This window comes from Dinoponera quadriceps, unplaced genomic scaffold (genome assembly GCF_001313825.1).
Source record: "Dinoponera quadriceps isolate SergipeBrazil2010 unplaced genomic scaffold, ASM131382v1 scaffold2420, whole genome shotgun sequence".
Classification (NCBI taxonomy): Eukaryota; Metazoa; Arthropoda; class Insecta; order Hymenoptera; family Formicidae; genus Dinoponera; species Dinoponera quadriceps.
Window position 1 is genome coordinate 577,087 of NW_014556754.1, and position 16,398 is coordinate 593,484.

The 16,398-nt window shown below is 36.7% G+C and overlaps 2 protein-coding genes across 9 annotated transcripts; one reads left to right on the plus strand and one right to left on the minus strand.

The window, feature by feature from the left end:
• Positions 1–338: 338 nt before the first annotated feature.
• LOC106748074 lies at positions 339–7,923 on the minus strand. 3 transcript variants are annotated; one of them, XM_014626274.1, is made up of 7 exons: positions 5,527–7,923; positions 2,838–3,070; positions 1,635–2,148; positions 1,407–1,463; positions 1,126–1,253; positions 843–1,039; positions 339–758 (listed from the first exon to the last, which is right to left on the minus strand). In XM_014626274.1, the coding sequence occupies exons 2-7, from the start codon at positions 3,054–3,056 to the stop codon at positions 677–679; spliced, it is 1,197 nt and encodes a 398-aa protein (XP_014481760.1). In that variant the 5' UTR covers positions 3,057–3,070; positions 5,527–7,923; the 3' UTR covers positions 339–676. The 3 variants fall into 3 exon arrangements, with proteins under 3 accessions (XP_014481760.1, XP_014481758.1, XP_014481759.1); XM_014626272.1 differs by having other exon boundaries at positions 339–764; XM_014626273.1 differs by lacking the exon at positions 5,527–7,923 and having other exon boundaries at positions 339–764; positions 2,838–3,176.
• A 419-nt stretch (positions 7,924–8,342) lies between these two features.
• Positions 8,343–15,599, plus strand: LOC106748119. 6 transcript variants are annotated; one of them, XM_014626351.1, is made up of 10 exons: positions 8,343–8,687; positions 9,019–9,148; positions 9,334–9,509; positions 10,277–10,357; positions 10,444–10,843; positions 12,726–13,033; positions 13,226–13,561; positions 13,643–13,871; positions 13,968–14,324; positions 14,998–15,599. In XM_014626351.1, coding segments are annotated over exons 3-10 (1,917 nt in total). In that variant the 5' UTR covers positions 8,343–8,687; positions 9,019–9,148; positions 9,334–9,507; the 3' UTR covers positions 15,202–15,599. The 6 variants fall into 6 exon arrangements, with proteins under 6 accessions (XP_014481837.1, XP_014481841.1, XP_014481840.1 ...); XM_014626354.1 differs by lacking the exons at positions 8,343–8,687; positions 10,277–10,357 and having other exon boundaries at positions 8,758–9,148; XM_014626350.1 differs by lacking the exons at positions 8,343–8,687; positions 9,019–9,148 and having other exon boundaries at positions 9,155–9,509.
• Positions 15,600–16,398: the final 799 nt, after the last annotated feature.

The following is a 16,398-nucleotide window of genomic DNA, read 5'->3' on the forward strand; positions in this document are numbered from 1 at the left end:
GTATATCTTTTGAACATTTTCACTTAATGTTTTACAAATTGGCGCTATCTTATTCTATCTTATTTATTTATTCTATCTTATTCACTTATTTATTTAATCATTATACGTTACGCACAATTATATGTTGAGCACAATGACGATATCAATACTTTAACAATCATACAACTAAACATCGGGAAAAAATGATTACACATATAATTTAATTGTATAAAATTATATACAAATAATATATAATTATGTTATATAAACAGTTATATATATTTTTACATAATTATATATTTTTTCATATATGAATTTATATGGCCATATATAGAAAAAAAATTTATATACAATTTCAGTTAATCGATTATAAGAATTAAAATCAAAATTATGTAAAACAACGGATATATAAGAGCCAAATTGCGAAGTCTAGTTTGCACATATTTACAATGAATTCTACAATTTACAATTCTAAAATGTTTCATATATCATATAGTCATTTTTTCCCAAAATCCTTCCTTCCTTCCCTCCCTCTCTCTCTCTCTCTCTCTCTCTCTCCCTCTCTCTCTCTCTAATTACTATATGAGCTTCATTTTTCACTAATTCTAATTATCTTAGTCACAATTATTGGCTCATCAACGTTATAAACATTATTGTTGTCGTAATGAGAATATATTTACATCTACGATCTAGTGAACTATGACTTCGTTGTTTTCCGCCCGATCCCAGCAAGCATCACAAGTTGTATCTGACTTTGTCCCTCTCTCAAATCAATCAATCTAAAACTGTCAGAGTTTAGATTTTACGTCTTGTTTAACGCGGGACACTCGAAACAAACATTTAATTTATACATTTACAATTACCTATCTTCTTCCTTTTGTTGCACACTTAGTCTGTCGCCTTTTTGTAGATAAGTAACTATACTTGTATAACATGTTACTTCCCCAGTAATATTAGAAGTAACAGTGGCGCATGTAACGAGTCGTTTTGCATTAGACGTGCCCTCAGAATATAACAATACGTAATAAGAAGATTCTTCTGATTCCCCATTGTAGAAGATCTATAATAAATAGTTTTGTCCCATAATAAGAGAGGAAATACTGCAAATTATAGTCTGGTAAGTACTGGGTAGGTAAAGACTTCCACCTGTACAGATATCATGAATAAACCACTAATGGCAACTTCAATCGACATATTGTCCTCCACCAAACGAAACTTAGTGAAACTAAATTGCATATCGGTCCTATTGCTTTTCATCCATGGCCCAATTTGAGCTAAGAACCATTTTTTCAATGTAAGAATACTGTGTAAGTTATCATAAAATTTATTTATTGATATTATAATAGAAATTGGCTATATAATCTTAATGAATCCGGAAAGTGTTGAGAGAATCAGTCTGTGTTATTACTTATTTAACACTTGAGTACCTGTGTTGGTAATACGTTGTTTCGGTATTGCGCCAATGAACGTAGCTACCAGCGGATCTGTAAAATAGAATAATTCCACATCCTAAGTAGCCTCCTAGCAATGATTTTAATATTGGTAAATTATTTCAACTTATACAAAAAACAATTAAAAGGTTAAAGGTGACGCATTTTAAAATAACTAGTTTAAGTTAAAAGTGATCTCATTTAAACTTAACTAAGTTAATATACCTCGCTTGCGAAAGTGAACCCTCTTTTTGTTCTGCTGGCTTCCTTTATCTCTTCCATTATCTCTTCGTAATCGCTTAGTCCGCGATACTTTCTCAGAAATTAACATATCATCAATATCGGTTCTCTCATCTTTTGTTTTCCTGAGATTTTGTGTTTTTGAAGTCAGTAAGGCTTTCTTGTTGTCTTGAAAATGTAGTGTCTTGTTAAAATCGACGATTAAATTGTTTTCAGACCTCATTAACGACATCATGATACTATTTACATTAGTTTTGGAATTTGTTTCAATCACACCGTTTTGGTGATTTGTCGATTGATTCCAAACAGGCAAAAGTGCCTTATTAGAATATATATTAAACTTGTTATTGTTGTTGTCATAATTTCTGTAGACCTTTGAAATATTGTGAATAAGAGAAGACCTCATCGCGCTAATGAAATCATAAGTGCGTTTTATGTTTCGATCCAACTTATCAAATTGATGTTCCAACTGGACGATGTTTTTATTTAACGTGTCCCTCTGAAATAGGAAAATATTAGAAAAGTTGTATTTATTTTAATCTACCTGAATATCTGGTGAGCAAGTTGAATTAATAATTTGTAATAATAGGAGAATTTATCAGAATAAGAATAATTGTGCTTTTTTGTAGCCGGGTAGCAGAGCTAGTAACAATAAATTAATTTAAATAATGCAAAAACAATATTTTAAGACGAATGTAATCATTACCGCAATTAGTTCATTAAAGTATATGTTTATATATGTTTTCAAAGAGATAACAATATCCGGAATTGTAATGGAAAGATAATTGCCAATTTCTTCTTACTTAAATATTTTATGTTAAATAACCTGCTGAGAAATTGCGTGTGATATTTGTGCTACACGGACATGTGTGCATTCCATACGTTAAAAGGAGTTGATGATTAACTCTCGAAGTTCAAAGCACAACCATCATTGTGGCGTGATCCACGCTTATTTGGAGTTTCATGTTTCTGGTAAAAACATGTAGACACGATATGTGTAATTGAAAAATCTCGGTAACTCGATGCTTAATAAGTGTTAAAACATATATGCAACCTGACCTATTTAGCGTATCTTAGTATTTGAATATTGATCTTATTAGTATTTAGATGAAGCAAAAAGACAGAAGGAAGAGAGAAAATTTATTATTACATACTTTGTACATTCTGTACTGATAGATTTTATCTTACCTGCATTTCATACTTTTTGTCATTGATGTATAAAAGTATTATCAAGGCGACGAGAAAGAAAAGCGATATACATAATTTAAAGATCTTCCAAGGCTTTATTTCTAGAATGTCATCTTTCTTTTTGTTTGAAATATTAACATTCATATTTAAGCTGCATTTCACGTTTGAGTTGCTCTTCTTCGATGCGGCTGATTCGACGTCGTTTTTCGACGGAAGCATTTCAATCTTCTTTTCTAAACATTCAATCTCTTTTAATTCAATCTTCTTAATAAAACATTAACAAACAAATCTCATCATCGATCATTTATATTATCGTTACACAGGCGTTTGATTATAATGTATTTCTACGAAGATATATGCAAGTTGGATAACGTTGATTTTTAATTAAAAACAGTTAATTTTCAATTAACGAAATTCTGATCTCTCGTAAAAAATTCTTTATAAAAAGATAACATAATTCTTAATAAATATAAAAATAAAAATCTTATTATAGGATTACAAATGATTATAATCATGCTATTTATATGCAATTTTTTCGAGGTATTCTCTGCATAATTCGTGCTTCTAACTTTGCAATGAATCGCAAATATCGTATAAAGGATCTTTGCGATTTTAAATTAATATGCGGTCATTTTTTATTACAGATACATAATATTTTCGTAATATAATACATCAACCTTATATCTTATTTTATACAAATCTGTTGACAATATTTTAGTGATATTTCAATTGACTTTAAGCCATAAATCAGCAAACAGATAACCTTATCACAAATCACACAATAAATCAACTTTAAGACGAGATTATATTTGCTCTATTTAAAGCAATATGAACAAATAAATTGCAATAGAAATAAACATGTTATACAGATAGTATATTTATAATTATTTTATCATTGATATTCATTGTTACTCATACAAGAAATTCTATCTATATTGCTATAATCTTTAGTATTCGTCATTATACAATAACCAATAAAAAATATTTACGGAAAACTTCTAATGTATTCTTGAGATGTTTCATGTTGCGTAAGAAGAATATCGATAATCTATGCAACTTGTATAACCTGTGTAACTTTGAATTAACGATTCGTATGCTTCGATTGAAATACATTTCATCCTTTTTATTTCCTATTTTCCTATTTTATTTTTAGAATACGTACAAAGTAAAAATTAGTAACACTGAATTTTACAATGTTATTAATCATTTCTAATGCTGACTTTTTCTTTATACAGAGAGAGAGAGAGAGAGAGAGAGAGAGAGAGAGAGAGAGAGAGAGATGAAGGGGAAGGGAGGATAGAGGACGAGCGGTTTTTATTTAAAAACAACTGCAATCGTAAGAAATGGTTGTAATTATATTATTATAGTGCTACTCAAATGCATATACATTTTTACTAGAGAGGAAAAATTTAATCAACTCGAGTTAAATATAAATACACATTCATGTCTTCTGATGAAATGGGTCTCATTTGTTGCTTGTAAACTAACTTTTCCCACTACAGTGGGAGATCTTATGTGCGGAAACGATTGTGTCTGTAGTTTGTAATCAAACATCACAAAGGCATATTTTTTTCTTTAACTTTTGGGATGTCGGAACGTCTTTCTTTACGCTTTTTCGAAATCCAAATGCAGAAAGAAAATCCAGAAAATTAAGGCTAATCTAAGTTAGATGGTAGCGTTTCTTCCTGGAAAGATTAATTCGGTCGTTTAGTATATTGTTTGTTAATTAATAGAGAGATTGTTCGAATTGTATTCGCTCAGAGACTTTTAATCGTCTACTGAGCAATTTTGTTCTTTTCGTATAAGACTTACATCTCTAGTTACACTCGTTATATTCTTTCTTTTAATTCGAAATACAAAAAATCTTAAAATAATGACGGTATCTTTCACGCTATCAAAACTAAAAAAATGTCTAATTAACTTCGAATCGCACTCCACGGCAGTTTCCAACAGACTCCACGAATATGTTCTATTTGTTCAATACTTTGCTATATTATGTTAGATTAGATTAGGTTGGGTTCGAAAAAGTTAGGTTAGGTAAGGTCTGGCAAAAGATAGGACAAGATTAGTAGCTAGATAAGTCGGTGTCAAATAAAAGTTTAAGATTGTGTTGAATGAACAGTCTTAAATAATGTATCGCAAAGTAGTACACATCGATTTCCGCTACGTTCTTTCTTCCTATATTTAAAATATAAAAATATTTAAATTGAGAAAAAAATATATCTTGTACTCGTGGCACGTGTATCAGAATAATTTCCGTTTCTGAATTTAAACCGTTTTAGATTCTTTTAATCATACCACGTAATAATACCATGTAACAATGAAAAAGAAACCAATAACAAAGAGCTGTTGAATGATTGACAATCTAGATTTTTTAAGTGAACATTAATATTTAACTGAAACGATATGTTAGAGACGTTTATTTAAAAAAAAAGAATGCTATGGATTTGATAAATTGTGAAGATAATTATTTCTTTAATTTATTTTATTAACTGTTTTATTAAAATCTCTTTTCCTTCTTGAAAAATTAAATTTCGAAAGAAAACGGTTTCTTTGAAAGTTTTTTTATTTAACAATAAATTCCAAAGATATCAATAGTTAAAAAATTTGAAACTTCGCGTAATTTTGTTCAATTTCGCAAGAGATTTAATGATTGAAACAATACGATCCGTAAATGGTATCTGCCTACCTGTGCGACGTTTCCTAACTTTATCCGTGGAAAAGCCACACGACACGTTCTGGGAGAGCAATAGGATTACCGTTTCACTCCAGGCATATCCGACTGAATGAAACTCAACGGATCTTTTGTTTACTTCTCTTCCATTGCTGGTCACTGCGATAGCAACGCCACGTTGTGGCAACCAATGCACTACAGATTGTTACCAATGCCTGCTAACTGCAAGGCTGAAGCCGTTGAAGCAATAATACATGTATTTCAGCGAGCACACATTATTTGTAGAACATTATTGCAGCGATATTCAATATTGTATTAATCGTAAAAACAACTTTTATTCTCCAATACTTTTACGACATTTTTACACTTGAGAAGGTTGCGTTATCCGAGAATATTTTCGTAGTATTTACAAAATATTAAATATAAAAAAAAAAAATATATATATATATACAATTATATACATATAATTACAAGTTTGTGGCCAAGGAAAGAGAGATAATGGTTTCAAATCCCGTATTCAAAACTCGTTCTCAAGGCCAGCGATCCTTCTGTGTGAAAATGACCTGGATCGTCCAGACCGTACAGTTCCCACAAACGCTTACATCTTTCCTTCAAAATTAGCAAAATATAATTCGACAGTGTCGCACATCTCTGACTTTTCAATGAGTAAATAACATTAATATGAAACGTTATTATTTTTCTTACATCAAATGAAAAATAATCTACTAATAATAATGTCAGATATGATGATTGAATTGATTTAAACTCGAATTTAATTTCATAGAAGTGAAACATCAATATTTCACTTGCGGTGATCCCGACCGTAACTTCTGCACAAAGACAATTTATCGTGCTTTCTTCACTTGAGGTTTCAAGCGGTCACATAAATTCCTTTATTAACGTCACGTTAAAAGAAAATTCTAAAATCGCAATAGTAATTAGTCATCATGCGATGGTCTGCTCAGACCAAGTAATGAGATATCTCACGCGTTAGTCGAGCGCATGTAATGAACTGGGTCAAAGAGATAGGAAGAAGAGAAATTTCGTTATTTCAATCAGTTCATATAACTCTTTTATATGTTCATTTCCTCCTTTTTCTCCTTAGAATGTCTTCTCTCCTTAACCACGTGTACTGTTGAAGCAAAAGTTGAAGCTTCTTTTTTGTTAGTTGCAAGATAATAAACTATAGCTTACAGGCAAGACGAAAAATGCCATTTATTTGAAAGAAAAGATAGTGTGAACAATAACGACAATTAGATATAATTAACTTTCATTATTACTTGCCACACATTAATTAGATGACTCCCGATTAGTCACGGGATTTCCAGCCAGATATCACTTAGACTTGCCACAAACGCGATGCATTTAATTAACGTTTCCCGGCAATACGTCTAATGCCACATTGTTTAACTACATTAGTTTATCAGCGGTAGTCATTATTAATAAGATTCGCGATTAACACATAAAACAAATCATATCGATATAAATGCGACAGAATGACATAAACTGGATAACATCAATAATAATAGGACGTACGTTTAGTATGATTAATATTAACTTTAAAGGGCATTTATTTAATCGTTTCAATTTATCTCAATAAGCCACGATCCAACCTTAAGCCTGGGCATCTGGGCGTGATGTCACGATTGAATTATTTAATTTCTCAGCAGTATATGTACAGCATACACAAACGGCCAAGTACGTTCCAGGAAAAGATTCTTCGTCGTGAAACTTTATCGCCGACTATCATGATGTCATCGTGTATAGAGAAGGGATAGGAAGAGCAGAGCGGAGAAGAGGATGGGAATATATGCGTGTGTGGATGCACGCGCGTGTGTATCGTATAATCAGTACATTTATTTCCTTTCCCCTCTATGGTGTAACTTTGTTAGCAATAAAGAAATTGCTCTAATAAATATCTATTTTACAGTTTGTATCTCGGATGCTTGGAAATTGACGCGGTACTTTCAAAACCTATTCCAGTTTAAAACAATGAATATATCACATATTAAAAGATACGAGTATCCGAGAAATTTTTTTTTACAATACGCTAGAAAAACAGCCTTAATTTACGGAAAGACACTATAGATATTTTTTCAAGTGAAGAATATTCCCCAATTATTGCGCGATGAGACTTTCTCATGTTTAGATCTTCATCTTCTTTAGGTTTATTTACTTTTTGCTTATTGTGGATGTTTCGTGATATAAGCAGTATATAAGTTTAAATATATCGCATACCTACGATTACTCGTTCGCTAAGCTTACAAGGCTACGTACTTGGCCTTATGTATATATTTTATTCTCTACCGAGACTGGATCGAAATGATTGCGTTTGCTTAGTAAGACAAGGATTTTTCTGTTCTTTTTTTCATACACACTCTTATCTAAGATCAATTTGTTACATTAAAGGTAACGGACATTTTCACTTCTGAACCATTGTGTCTTTTTATTCAATGAGCTTTTATGAATACGACACCAATAAGCGTTTTATGTAATCCGACAGCACACTCTTTTTATGCATATTTTGTATTTTCTTATAATATGCACTCTAAAGAGGGTTTAAATTCCATTTCAGGGATCAAAATTTTCTAAAATTTATACGACATTGGCAACATTAAATTATATGCTGTAATATCTGCGTCCTGTATTTTATAATATCCATCCGCTATCTGTTATTGATTTTCACAGTAGCTGATTTTCCTGTAGTTTCCCAAGTACTGTCATAATTTCCCACCTAAAGTCCAATTTAGTTTAACACCGTAGTACTACAGCGTGTAATATCGTACCGTCCGACAAGAGCTGAAGGCGCTGCTATGATAAACGTGGACGTGTTTCGTTCTGTTCTTCAGTGTACTCGTGCCGCTCGAAGGCGACGGATGTGCATTGTCAGTTAAAGCAAAATCGCGTTTCTTGAAGCTCTGTAAATGCTCCGTAAATGCAACTTACACCATAGGAGCAGCTTTTTATTTGCCGAGCGTGTATTTATATTCAATATGCGACGTGAAACATTAATAACGAGTGGCAAAAATCGAAACTGTCGAAGCTACCGAAGATATTTATGAGATAAATTACCTTCACTAATGTTAAAGTGTGTTTTATCGTGTCGTATCGATCGTATCGCATATCAAAATATATAGGAAGTGAATTTTACAAATGTGACATTGTTTATTTGTGAAGTAAGCAGCGTTAAGTATTAGATGTGGATCGAGAAGTGTAATTTAAATTAATAAAATAATATATGTGAGCATGATATAAAAAAACTATGTAAAAATCGTAAACGCCAAATTATGAAGCGAATGTTAAAATATTCACACGAAATTCGTTTCTTTCAAAATTTCTTGGCAAGATCGACCAGATGATTAAATGAAATAGATTTTAATGAAAAATTAATAATAAAAAAGCAAGCTGAAATATTATTCAACAAAATTAATTGTGAAATAAATTTTGAACATTTCTACATTGATTGTTGAAAAAAAGTGATGCATCGTGTGCTCGTTTATTCTGAAGATCAGGGTTAATAACTGTACAGATCTCTTAGTCATTTGAGACAGTTTCCTTAAATGAAGCTAATGATTCGATAAAATTGCATATTGCCGATAGAGAGAAGTAAGCATTGAATTAGGTCAGATTAAATCAGGTAAGGCAAACTTCTCGTTATATTAAAATTTTATTTGAACCTCTATAATGTCATACTTCGTCGGATTTCTTTTAATATTTCTGGAAAACTTTTTTCTGGGCTGCGTCAACATTCCAACGTGAAATTTTTTTTCAACTTTTATTTTAAGATAATGTATTTACTTTTTGTACTCGCATTTTTCGCAGCGCCGAAGTGCGGAAAAATGACAGGGCTCAAGACAAAAGAGGGGGATAATAGGGAGAGTCTCCTTGCAGTTAGCTGCCTTTAGGGGCGAAAAAAGAACTCGCCGGACAGGTTTTAAAGCGGGACGAGACCGGTGCAGGATATTTAACGTCCCCGTACATCGTAAATCCTTGAAAATGTACAATCAGCTGAACTGCGTCTGTTTCGCGAATGCTGGCAATTTTTTTATTAGATTACTCTTGGTGTTCTTCTCTTGGAATAATTTTCACACTAATTATCTCGCTGGAACGCTATCTTCCGCGTGGTGTTACACCGCAGCGCAATGATGTTATCTGATTCGAAAAAGAAAAACGCGCGTCTTAGCGAGTTCAATAGGTTGAAATACGGTTTGCATACCACGCAATGATTAAAGTGTGTTTACACGTATAAATACATGTGTTGGAACTTCTTATAATGGAACGACGGAGTGAATAGATTTCTCAATGCAATTTTATCTGGCAATAACGATATTTCGATTATCAGAACATTATTTGGATCGAACTTTAGATTGTCGCCTACGTTGGTGATGTTATATATAATTTTGTCCGGAAAAAAGAAAGCATAAATGTTCCAATGAATGTGCTGATCGTTGCGTTTGGCAAAGAAACGATTTGACAGCAGCAACATCGACAAGTTTATCAGAAGCATCGAAAGCATCAACTGTAACCTCGCCATTTCCTGTGTCAAAGTGATTTCTTACAGTATAGTCAACTTGATAAGTCACGGCCGAAGTCCGAGATTTCGCAAAGTTAGCTCAGTTCTTCATATTTCGATCTATTTTGCCCGCCGCATCGCGAAGCTTTAATGAGAAGAATAATAATTTCGCGCATCCTGACCGGCCGTATTGCAAACTATAAGCGCATTAACCATTTATAATAAGAGATGAAAAAATTTCATTTCACGCAGGGAAAAAGATTTCTTTGGATTTAACAAAATTTCTTCAATTGAAACAAATTTCCTTTGCACTTTGAGCTTTGGTCGTAACAGGTACGACATGAACTACATTATTCACGTACCGATGAAGACGCGCACAAACGTGTAGGTGTCCTCACATCAAACTCACTTATACGCAGACGAAACAACGATCTTGCCGAATCGACTTTCGAGATGACGTCGATGTTGCTGGAAGAGAACAGCGACGCGGCGAAAATGAAGCAAGAATTGCTGAACGACAGATCTATGAAAGAAGAGGCGAGGTCTTTTTTGAGCTTCTCCCGTGAAAACTTGAGCATCTCGCACTCCGATTTGGAGCAAGGATTCAACAAATCGCGACTAAAGCCGTGCAGGAACACGATTCTGAGCATGGCCGCTCTTGTGATCGCCCTCCTTTGCTTCACCATCGAAAGTTGGAAGCTGCGCTGTTTGACGGCGAATACCCACGAAATCGAACAGCTCAAGAGAGACGTCGAGGAACTAAAGCACCGGTTCCTCAAGCAGAATCTTATAAGCGATCTGAAGGCGTTCGAGGAACAGGTAAGTACGTTGCCATTAGCACCTTTGATTCTGCGACTTCGTCGCATGATTAAATCGGAAAAAGTGACTTAAACTTCCCCGCGCAAATTCCTCCTCCTTTTCGTTGTAGATCAGCCGCTTCAAATATTTATCGCTTGTTGATTGATTATAAGTAACGATGTGTTATTTACGTTCTTTATAAGTTACCCCGCCCCCCTGTTACCGACTTGATAATTAGCAATTAACACATAAGTAGCACTTGATGTCACGAGCGCTTTCTACTGATAAGCCTACCGATAACAAATCTCGGTTTCCCTTTCACTTTTTTTTTCAGTCTTTTCTCTTTCGGCGAACAGACAGTGTATCTTGTGTTAATGCATCTGAACTAAATTAGTTATAAATATGATAATAGTCGTACCTGATGGAAATATTAACGGTTAATATTAATAGCACAAGCGCGATTGTTACCATCTTAATAGGACGACTTGAGGCGCACTAAGGCGGGTCAGTTATCTTGCGGACGTGAATAACGGAATGGCAGGGAGATTTTGTTTATATCGGGGCGTAGATAGAAAGAAAAGGCGCGTGTGTTATGGAAACGACGACCGGCGTTCGTCTCGTGTGCGTCTCATTATCATTTTCTTCAGACGAATCCCCACGAACTTCCGTGAGCTCCCCCATTGATTTTTATTATTTCCCTCGGAAATCCGGTGATTTTACGATTAATATCAAGAACAATTGAAAAAGAATAACACCGCCTAATAGAAAAATAAAAGTACACGCAATATACTCGGTGTCACTGCACGGGGCAACTTCTGGTTAATTAAGCAACGAGCTTAGCAATCATCTACCTCCCCCTCTCCCTCCCCCTTCCCCCGCTCGTCAATTTTGCCGGGGAAAATATAAGCAAGTTGAAAGCTAATCTAAATTAATCTAAGTTATAAGCAGGTCGTTGAACCGTCCACATAGATCCTTATATATCAGACACACGCTTGCCTTATCGTCGATGTTTCAATTCGACCTCTCTACGATAACCTTATATTTCTGAAGAAAATCAAACGGCATCGGACGAATGATGAAATTCGCAATTCCAAATCAAGAACGACGGAATCGACTAACTATGAACAATGTCAAAATGTTCAGATGTATCAAGTAATATTTGAGCTTCGCCTCGAACGTGACTTTCCGTGCCTTCGATAAAGTGTAGCTACGGAGCGCGTTTTCTGTCAATAGCAGAACGTCGATCCCCAACGGGATTCCCCGCTACGTAGAACATTGCGCCGCTTTTAGAATCGGTAATTACTTCATCTGACGTTCGAAAGGAAATCATACTGACAATCGCTTATTACGAATGCGGTTCCCTCGTATCGGACGTTCGCCGCTAATGGATATTTCCGATCCGACTCTTGCGAGTTCGTACACGGTAAAAAAAAACTCTATGTTAAATTTAACACCATTTCACACGGACGGTGCACGCAAATTTTCATGGAAAGTATCGTTTCCTCGAGCATGCGGGTGCGTTAAAACTTTAACGCGAAATTTTTAACGATTTTAACACGAGTATAAAATGTTTCTTTTTTTACCGTGCGCGATGGGAAATTTCCATTATATACTAATCGCTCCGCATAATTTGATTTCCCGAATTCTCACACATCGAGAGGCATGTTCCATGTCCCGCATGTTTCATCGTCACAAGAATGCGTCTGTGTTGTAACACCGATAAGTGCATTTTCAAGTAGGATACAAAAGGATACGACTTATATTTCATAAATTTACCGTTTCTCCTCTCGATCAAATCGTCTCGCCAAAATATCATACATCGTTGTCTTTGGTTTCCGAATTTGAATACGGAGTTACACGGTAATATGTAACTCGTTAGTATCATCATAAACACGCATTGCAGCTGTACGACGAAAAACCGGCCGAAGATGATGATCCGGGCGAGGCGGACATTGATTATGCGGATTACGACTCCAATTACGATGACGATAGTTCCGCATCGCATGACTATTCCGGCGAACTACCCGGAAACCAGCGTGTCCCTCTGACTTACGGATCCAGACCATCGGACTTCCCCGAGACTACGTCCACGCCGATACCTACGTCCACGAAACCCCACCCCGACCCTCTGCTGCAATTAGTGGAGCTCATGAACAAAGCCGCAGCGGAGCGTGGACAGAAATTGGAGAAGTATGTGCGAGAGAATCACAAGTAAGGCCCTAACAATGTATTCTTCTTTGATCAAATAACTCGAGGATGAGACATTGAAAGCACAAGTCTATATTTTTCAACGAGTTCACAAAAAGATCCACAGATTTATATATATATATATATTTTTTTTATAAATAAATATTTTGTATGAGTTGATATGTTAATTTATATTATTGTATGCGTTTCGTGTAGAAACATCGAGCGGAAACGTCTCAAGGAGGAGCACCGAGCGCGAGTGAGCCACGAGGAGAGGAGCGGCGACGGGAACAGCACGAAACACAAACGCGACATCCTGCCGGGGGATACCTCGAGTGCAGGACACTCGAAGTCAGCTTCACGAAAGCAGGACGAAAGTATCAAGCGGAAGCGTTCCGCGAGCGGTTACGGAATTACTACTGATAATTCAACGGATACGTCTAATTACGAGCTCAACGACCGACATCATGCTAGGAGAACCGGTGCGTCCAAAATGCATCCTCACGCGAGCAACGAGATGACGAGCGACGATTCCGGGGCGAATTTAACATCGTGAGTAGCTACCTGGTGAACGTGCGTGGTGTGTTACGAAGATGATGGAGCTTTTGAAACGACACACTCGTTACGATCCAGATCGGCCGTTTCTTGGGACGTGCATCCCCCGAAGAAGTATCACGCCCACGCGCGTCTGGACGCGTCTTCTGCAGCGGACGATGACCAATTAAGCGAGGAAATTGCACGGGCCAATCAGCACAGCGGGGAAAGAAGGGAGAGCGTGGGCGGCCGAAGTGTCAACTGGCGAAGCGTGCGTCGCGGTGCCGCTCGTGACGGAACGGGAAGCGAGATTCACGGGCCCGCTCAGGTGAGTAGGAGGTGCGATAGTCGCGATCGAGCGTGCGATCGGGAGCCTCACGGTGCGCTCACGGACGCCGGAGCATTATCAGAATTGAATTGTCAGAATTACGAGGTGGTCGCGACCGAGCCGCCTCGAAAGCTGGCCCGGAGGCACTTGCGCGCGCCACGGCAGGTTTATGCGATCCATTACGAGGCGGACTTCAATCTCTTCTCGGCGGTGGACGAGAGGGACGACAATGGCAAGATGCGCCACCACAGGGGTATCTTCAAGTCCTGGCGGCCGAGCGACTGGGTCGCCGAACTCGGCATGAATCGCTACTTCACGCTCGCCAGCGACGGCGAGATCACCGTGCACGAGGCGGGACTGTATCTGGCGTACGCGCAGATCCACTACGTGGACGAGCACGATGATAACGGCTTCCATCTGCTGGTGAACGGCGAGCCCATCCTGCAATGCATGGTAAGAACTGGAGGAGCGAAAGGGAAGAGGCGCCGGTCAAGGCTGATCGAGGTGCTTCTGCGGAAGATGAAAAAAAAAAAACCCCCCCGGCAAACGTCGAGCAGTTTGTAACATTACGTCAATCACGCTTTAATTTCCCACTCGACAATATAAGTGCGAGGTAACACATGTCGTTTCAAATAATGTTATTCTAAATAATACGTTCCTGCGCAGCACAAGTGAGATTTATACGTTCGTCATACTTGAGCTACGACCCGCACCGCGAATGTCACTTGCACTTTTATTATATTTAAATTATACTCCCCGTGCGCGCCCCGTATTATTTATTGCACTTGAGTGTGCGTACATAACGTCCGTTGTTTAGTAATAATGAAATTAAGAGCAACACTAAGTTACGCAAACGGTTGATCCTGAGACTATTCCAATTATGTCACTTTCGACCGTCACCGTTTTATCAATGAGATAAAGACTGAAGCCTTTTATACACAACGGATGACATTTGAAGATTGCCTGAGCACGTGTGCTCAAGATAATCTCTCAAATGTCGAGATCGGACCTATGAATATCGCCCGTAAACTTAACGAGATGTCGACGATATAGCAATTTTATGTATATAGTTAATTAAAATGTAAGGGTATCGTTAATAACGTGAAATAATACGTATAATTTTCAGGTGCACACCCCAGGTGCGGGGCACAAAAGCCGCTCGTGTTTCTCAGCTCAAGTGACCTATCTCCAAGCAGGTGATCGTCTAGTCTTGAAAGAGGTCGGAGCAGCGAAATACGCACTCTTTCACCGCGAAAAGAGTTTCTTGGGCCTGGTGAAACTCGGTGAGACCAGGCAGCAGCAAAAGCATCAACAGTCGCAACAATCGTAACGATCGCATTAGCACGACACATCAATCGGTTTCGAATGTCTGAAAATTATTGATACAACGATAAAAAGACGATCTATTTGCATTTATGAAATTCTTACTCGTAAAAGTCTAGCTGTAATATTTTGTACCTAATGTAAAATATAACGTGCCTTTGAATTGCGCGAATGATAATAATTCCTAACAATTACGTCTTTCAAATTTCATACTCGCAGACCGGTGGAAAAAATCCTCTTCGCTTTAGAGTTCGTTTTTATATGATATTTGTAAATCTGTTTATATGTTGACTATTCCACAATGCATGTTACTCCCGTTTCACGTGTAATCCAAATACTTGAGACTATTTTTAGAAAATGGAAATATATGTATATGTTTATATAAAAGGAAAATTTTGTCCTTTCTGCGTAACGTGTTTAAGGTACAAGACTTATAACTGCATACACTAAATGTATAAATAACACCTGGCTGCTTACTAGGTGCAGAGTCATTAGAAAGTTTCATTCCTACGCATTACACCTGGATATTCGTGCACCGGAATTATTTTTATTTACGGAGAGAGCGTCACGATATCTTAAAGCAAACGATCTAATCTGTCGCAAAGATAATTTATAAGATGTAAGGCGTACGTTTTAATATTATCTTTACTATAAAACAAGGTAAATATCAAATGATATAAAGATGAAGATCAAATGATTTGCTGTAAAACAAGGTAAATATCAAATCTTAATTAGGCTTAATTTTGTACATGTTCAATATCTAATATCTTTCGTTAATGATAATGTCTTTTCAAACACACCAGGTACTGCCTCAAGCTTACCTTTTCTCAAGTTCGTTGTATATTCCCTAGATTTTAGGGTGCCATATTAAGTAACCTAAGAAAACCCTAGAAAACGATCCAGGGCATGTCAGGTGACACCAATGCGAGTTAACGATTGCGTTGAGTGGGAAAAGAGACACGGAGGACATGCTGTGACCGGGTGTCACCACATAAGTAGATAAATCGACGTTAAACCGTCCAGGCCGCGCCGAACATGTAGAAATTATCTTCTCCAAGGATCCCACTGCCCATACACGGTCGCCAGGGCGTTTTTAGAGTCCTGCCCAAACTCTCGGCCTAGGAAGCTGGACCGGCCAAGTCTCTCCAGATATGCCGTATAGTGGTTGGTGCGCGGAGGGATTTCCCTCCCCGGCAGCGCTGTC

Coding starts and splice junctions, on each gene's coding strand:
- LOC106748074 (XM_014626272.1), bottom strand. CDS start 3,056: ATGCTTCCGTCGAAAAACGACGTCGAATCAGCCGCATCGAAGAAGAGC. Junction 2,149..2,837: donor ACAAAAAGTATGAAATGCAG/GTAAGATAAAAT, acceptor TTCCTATTTCAG/AGGGACACGTTAAATAAAAA. Junction 1,254..1,406: donor ACAACGTATTACCAACACAG/GTACTCAAGTGT, acceptor AATGGTTCTTAG/CTCAAATTGGGCCATGGATG.
- LOC106748119 (XM_014626351.1), top strand. Junction 13,872..13,967: donor AGATTCACGGGCCCGCTCAG/GTGAGTAGGAGG, acceptor TTGAATTGTCAG/AATTACGAGGTGGTCGCGAC. Junction 14,325..14,997: donor AGCCCATCCTGCAATGCATG/GTAAGAACTGGA, acceptor TATAATTTTCAG/GTGCACACCCCAGGTGCGGG.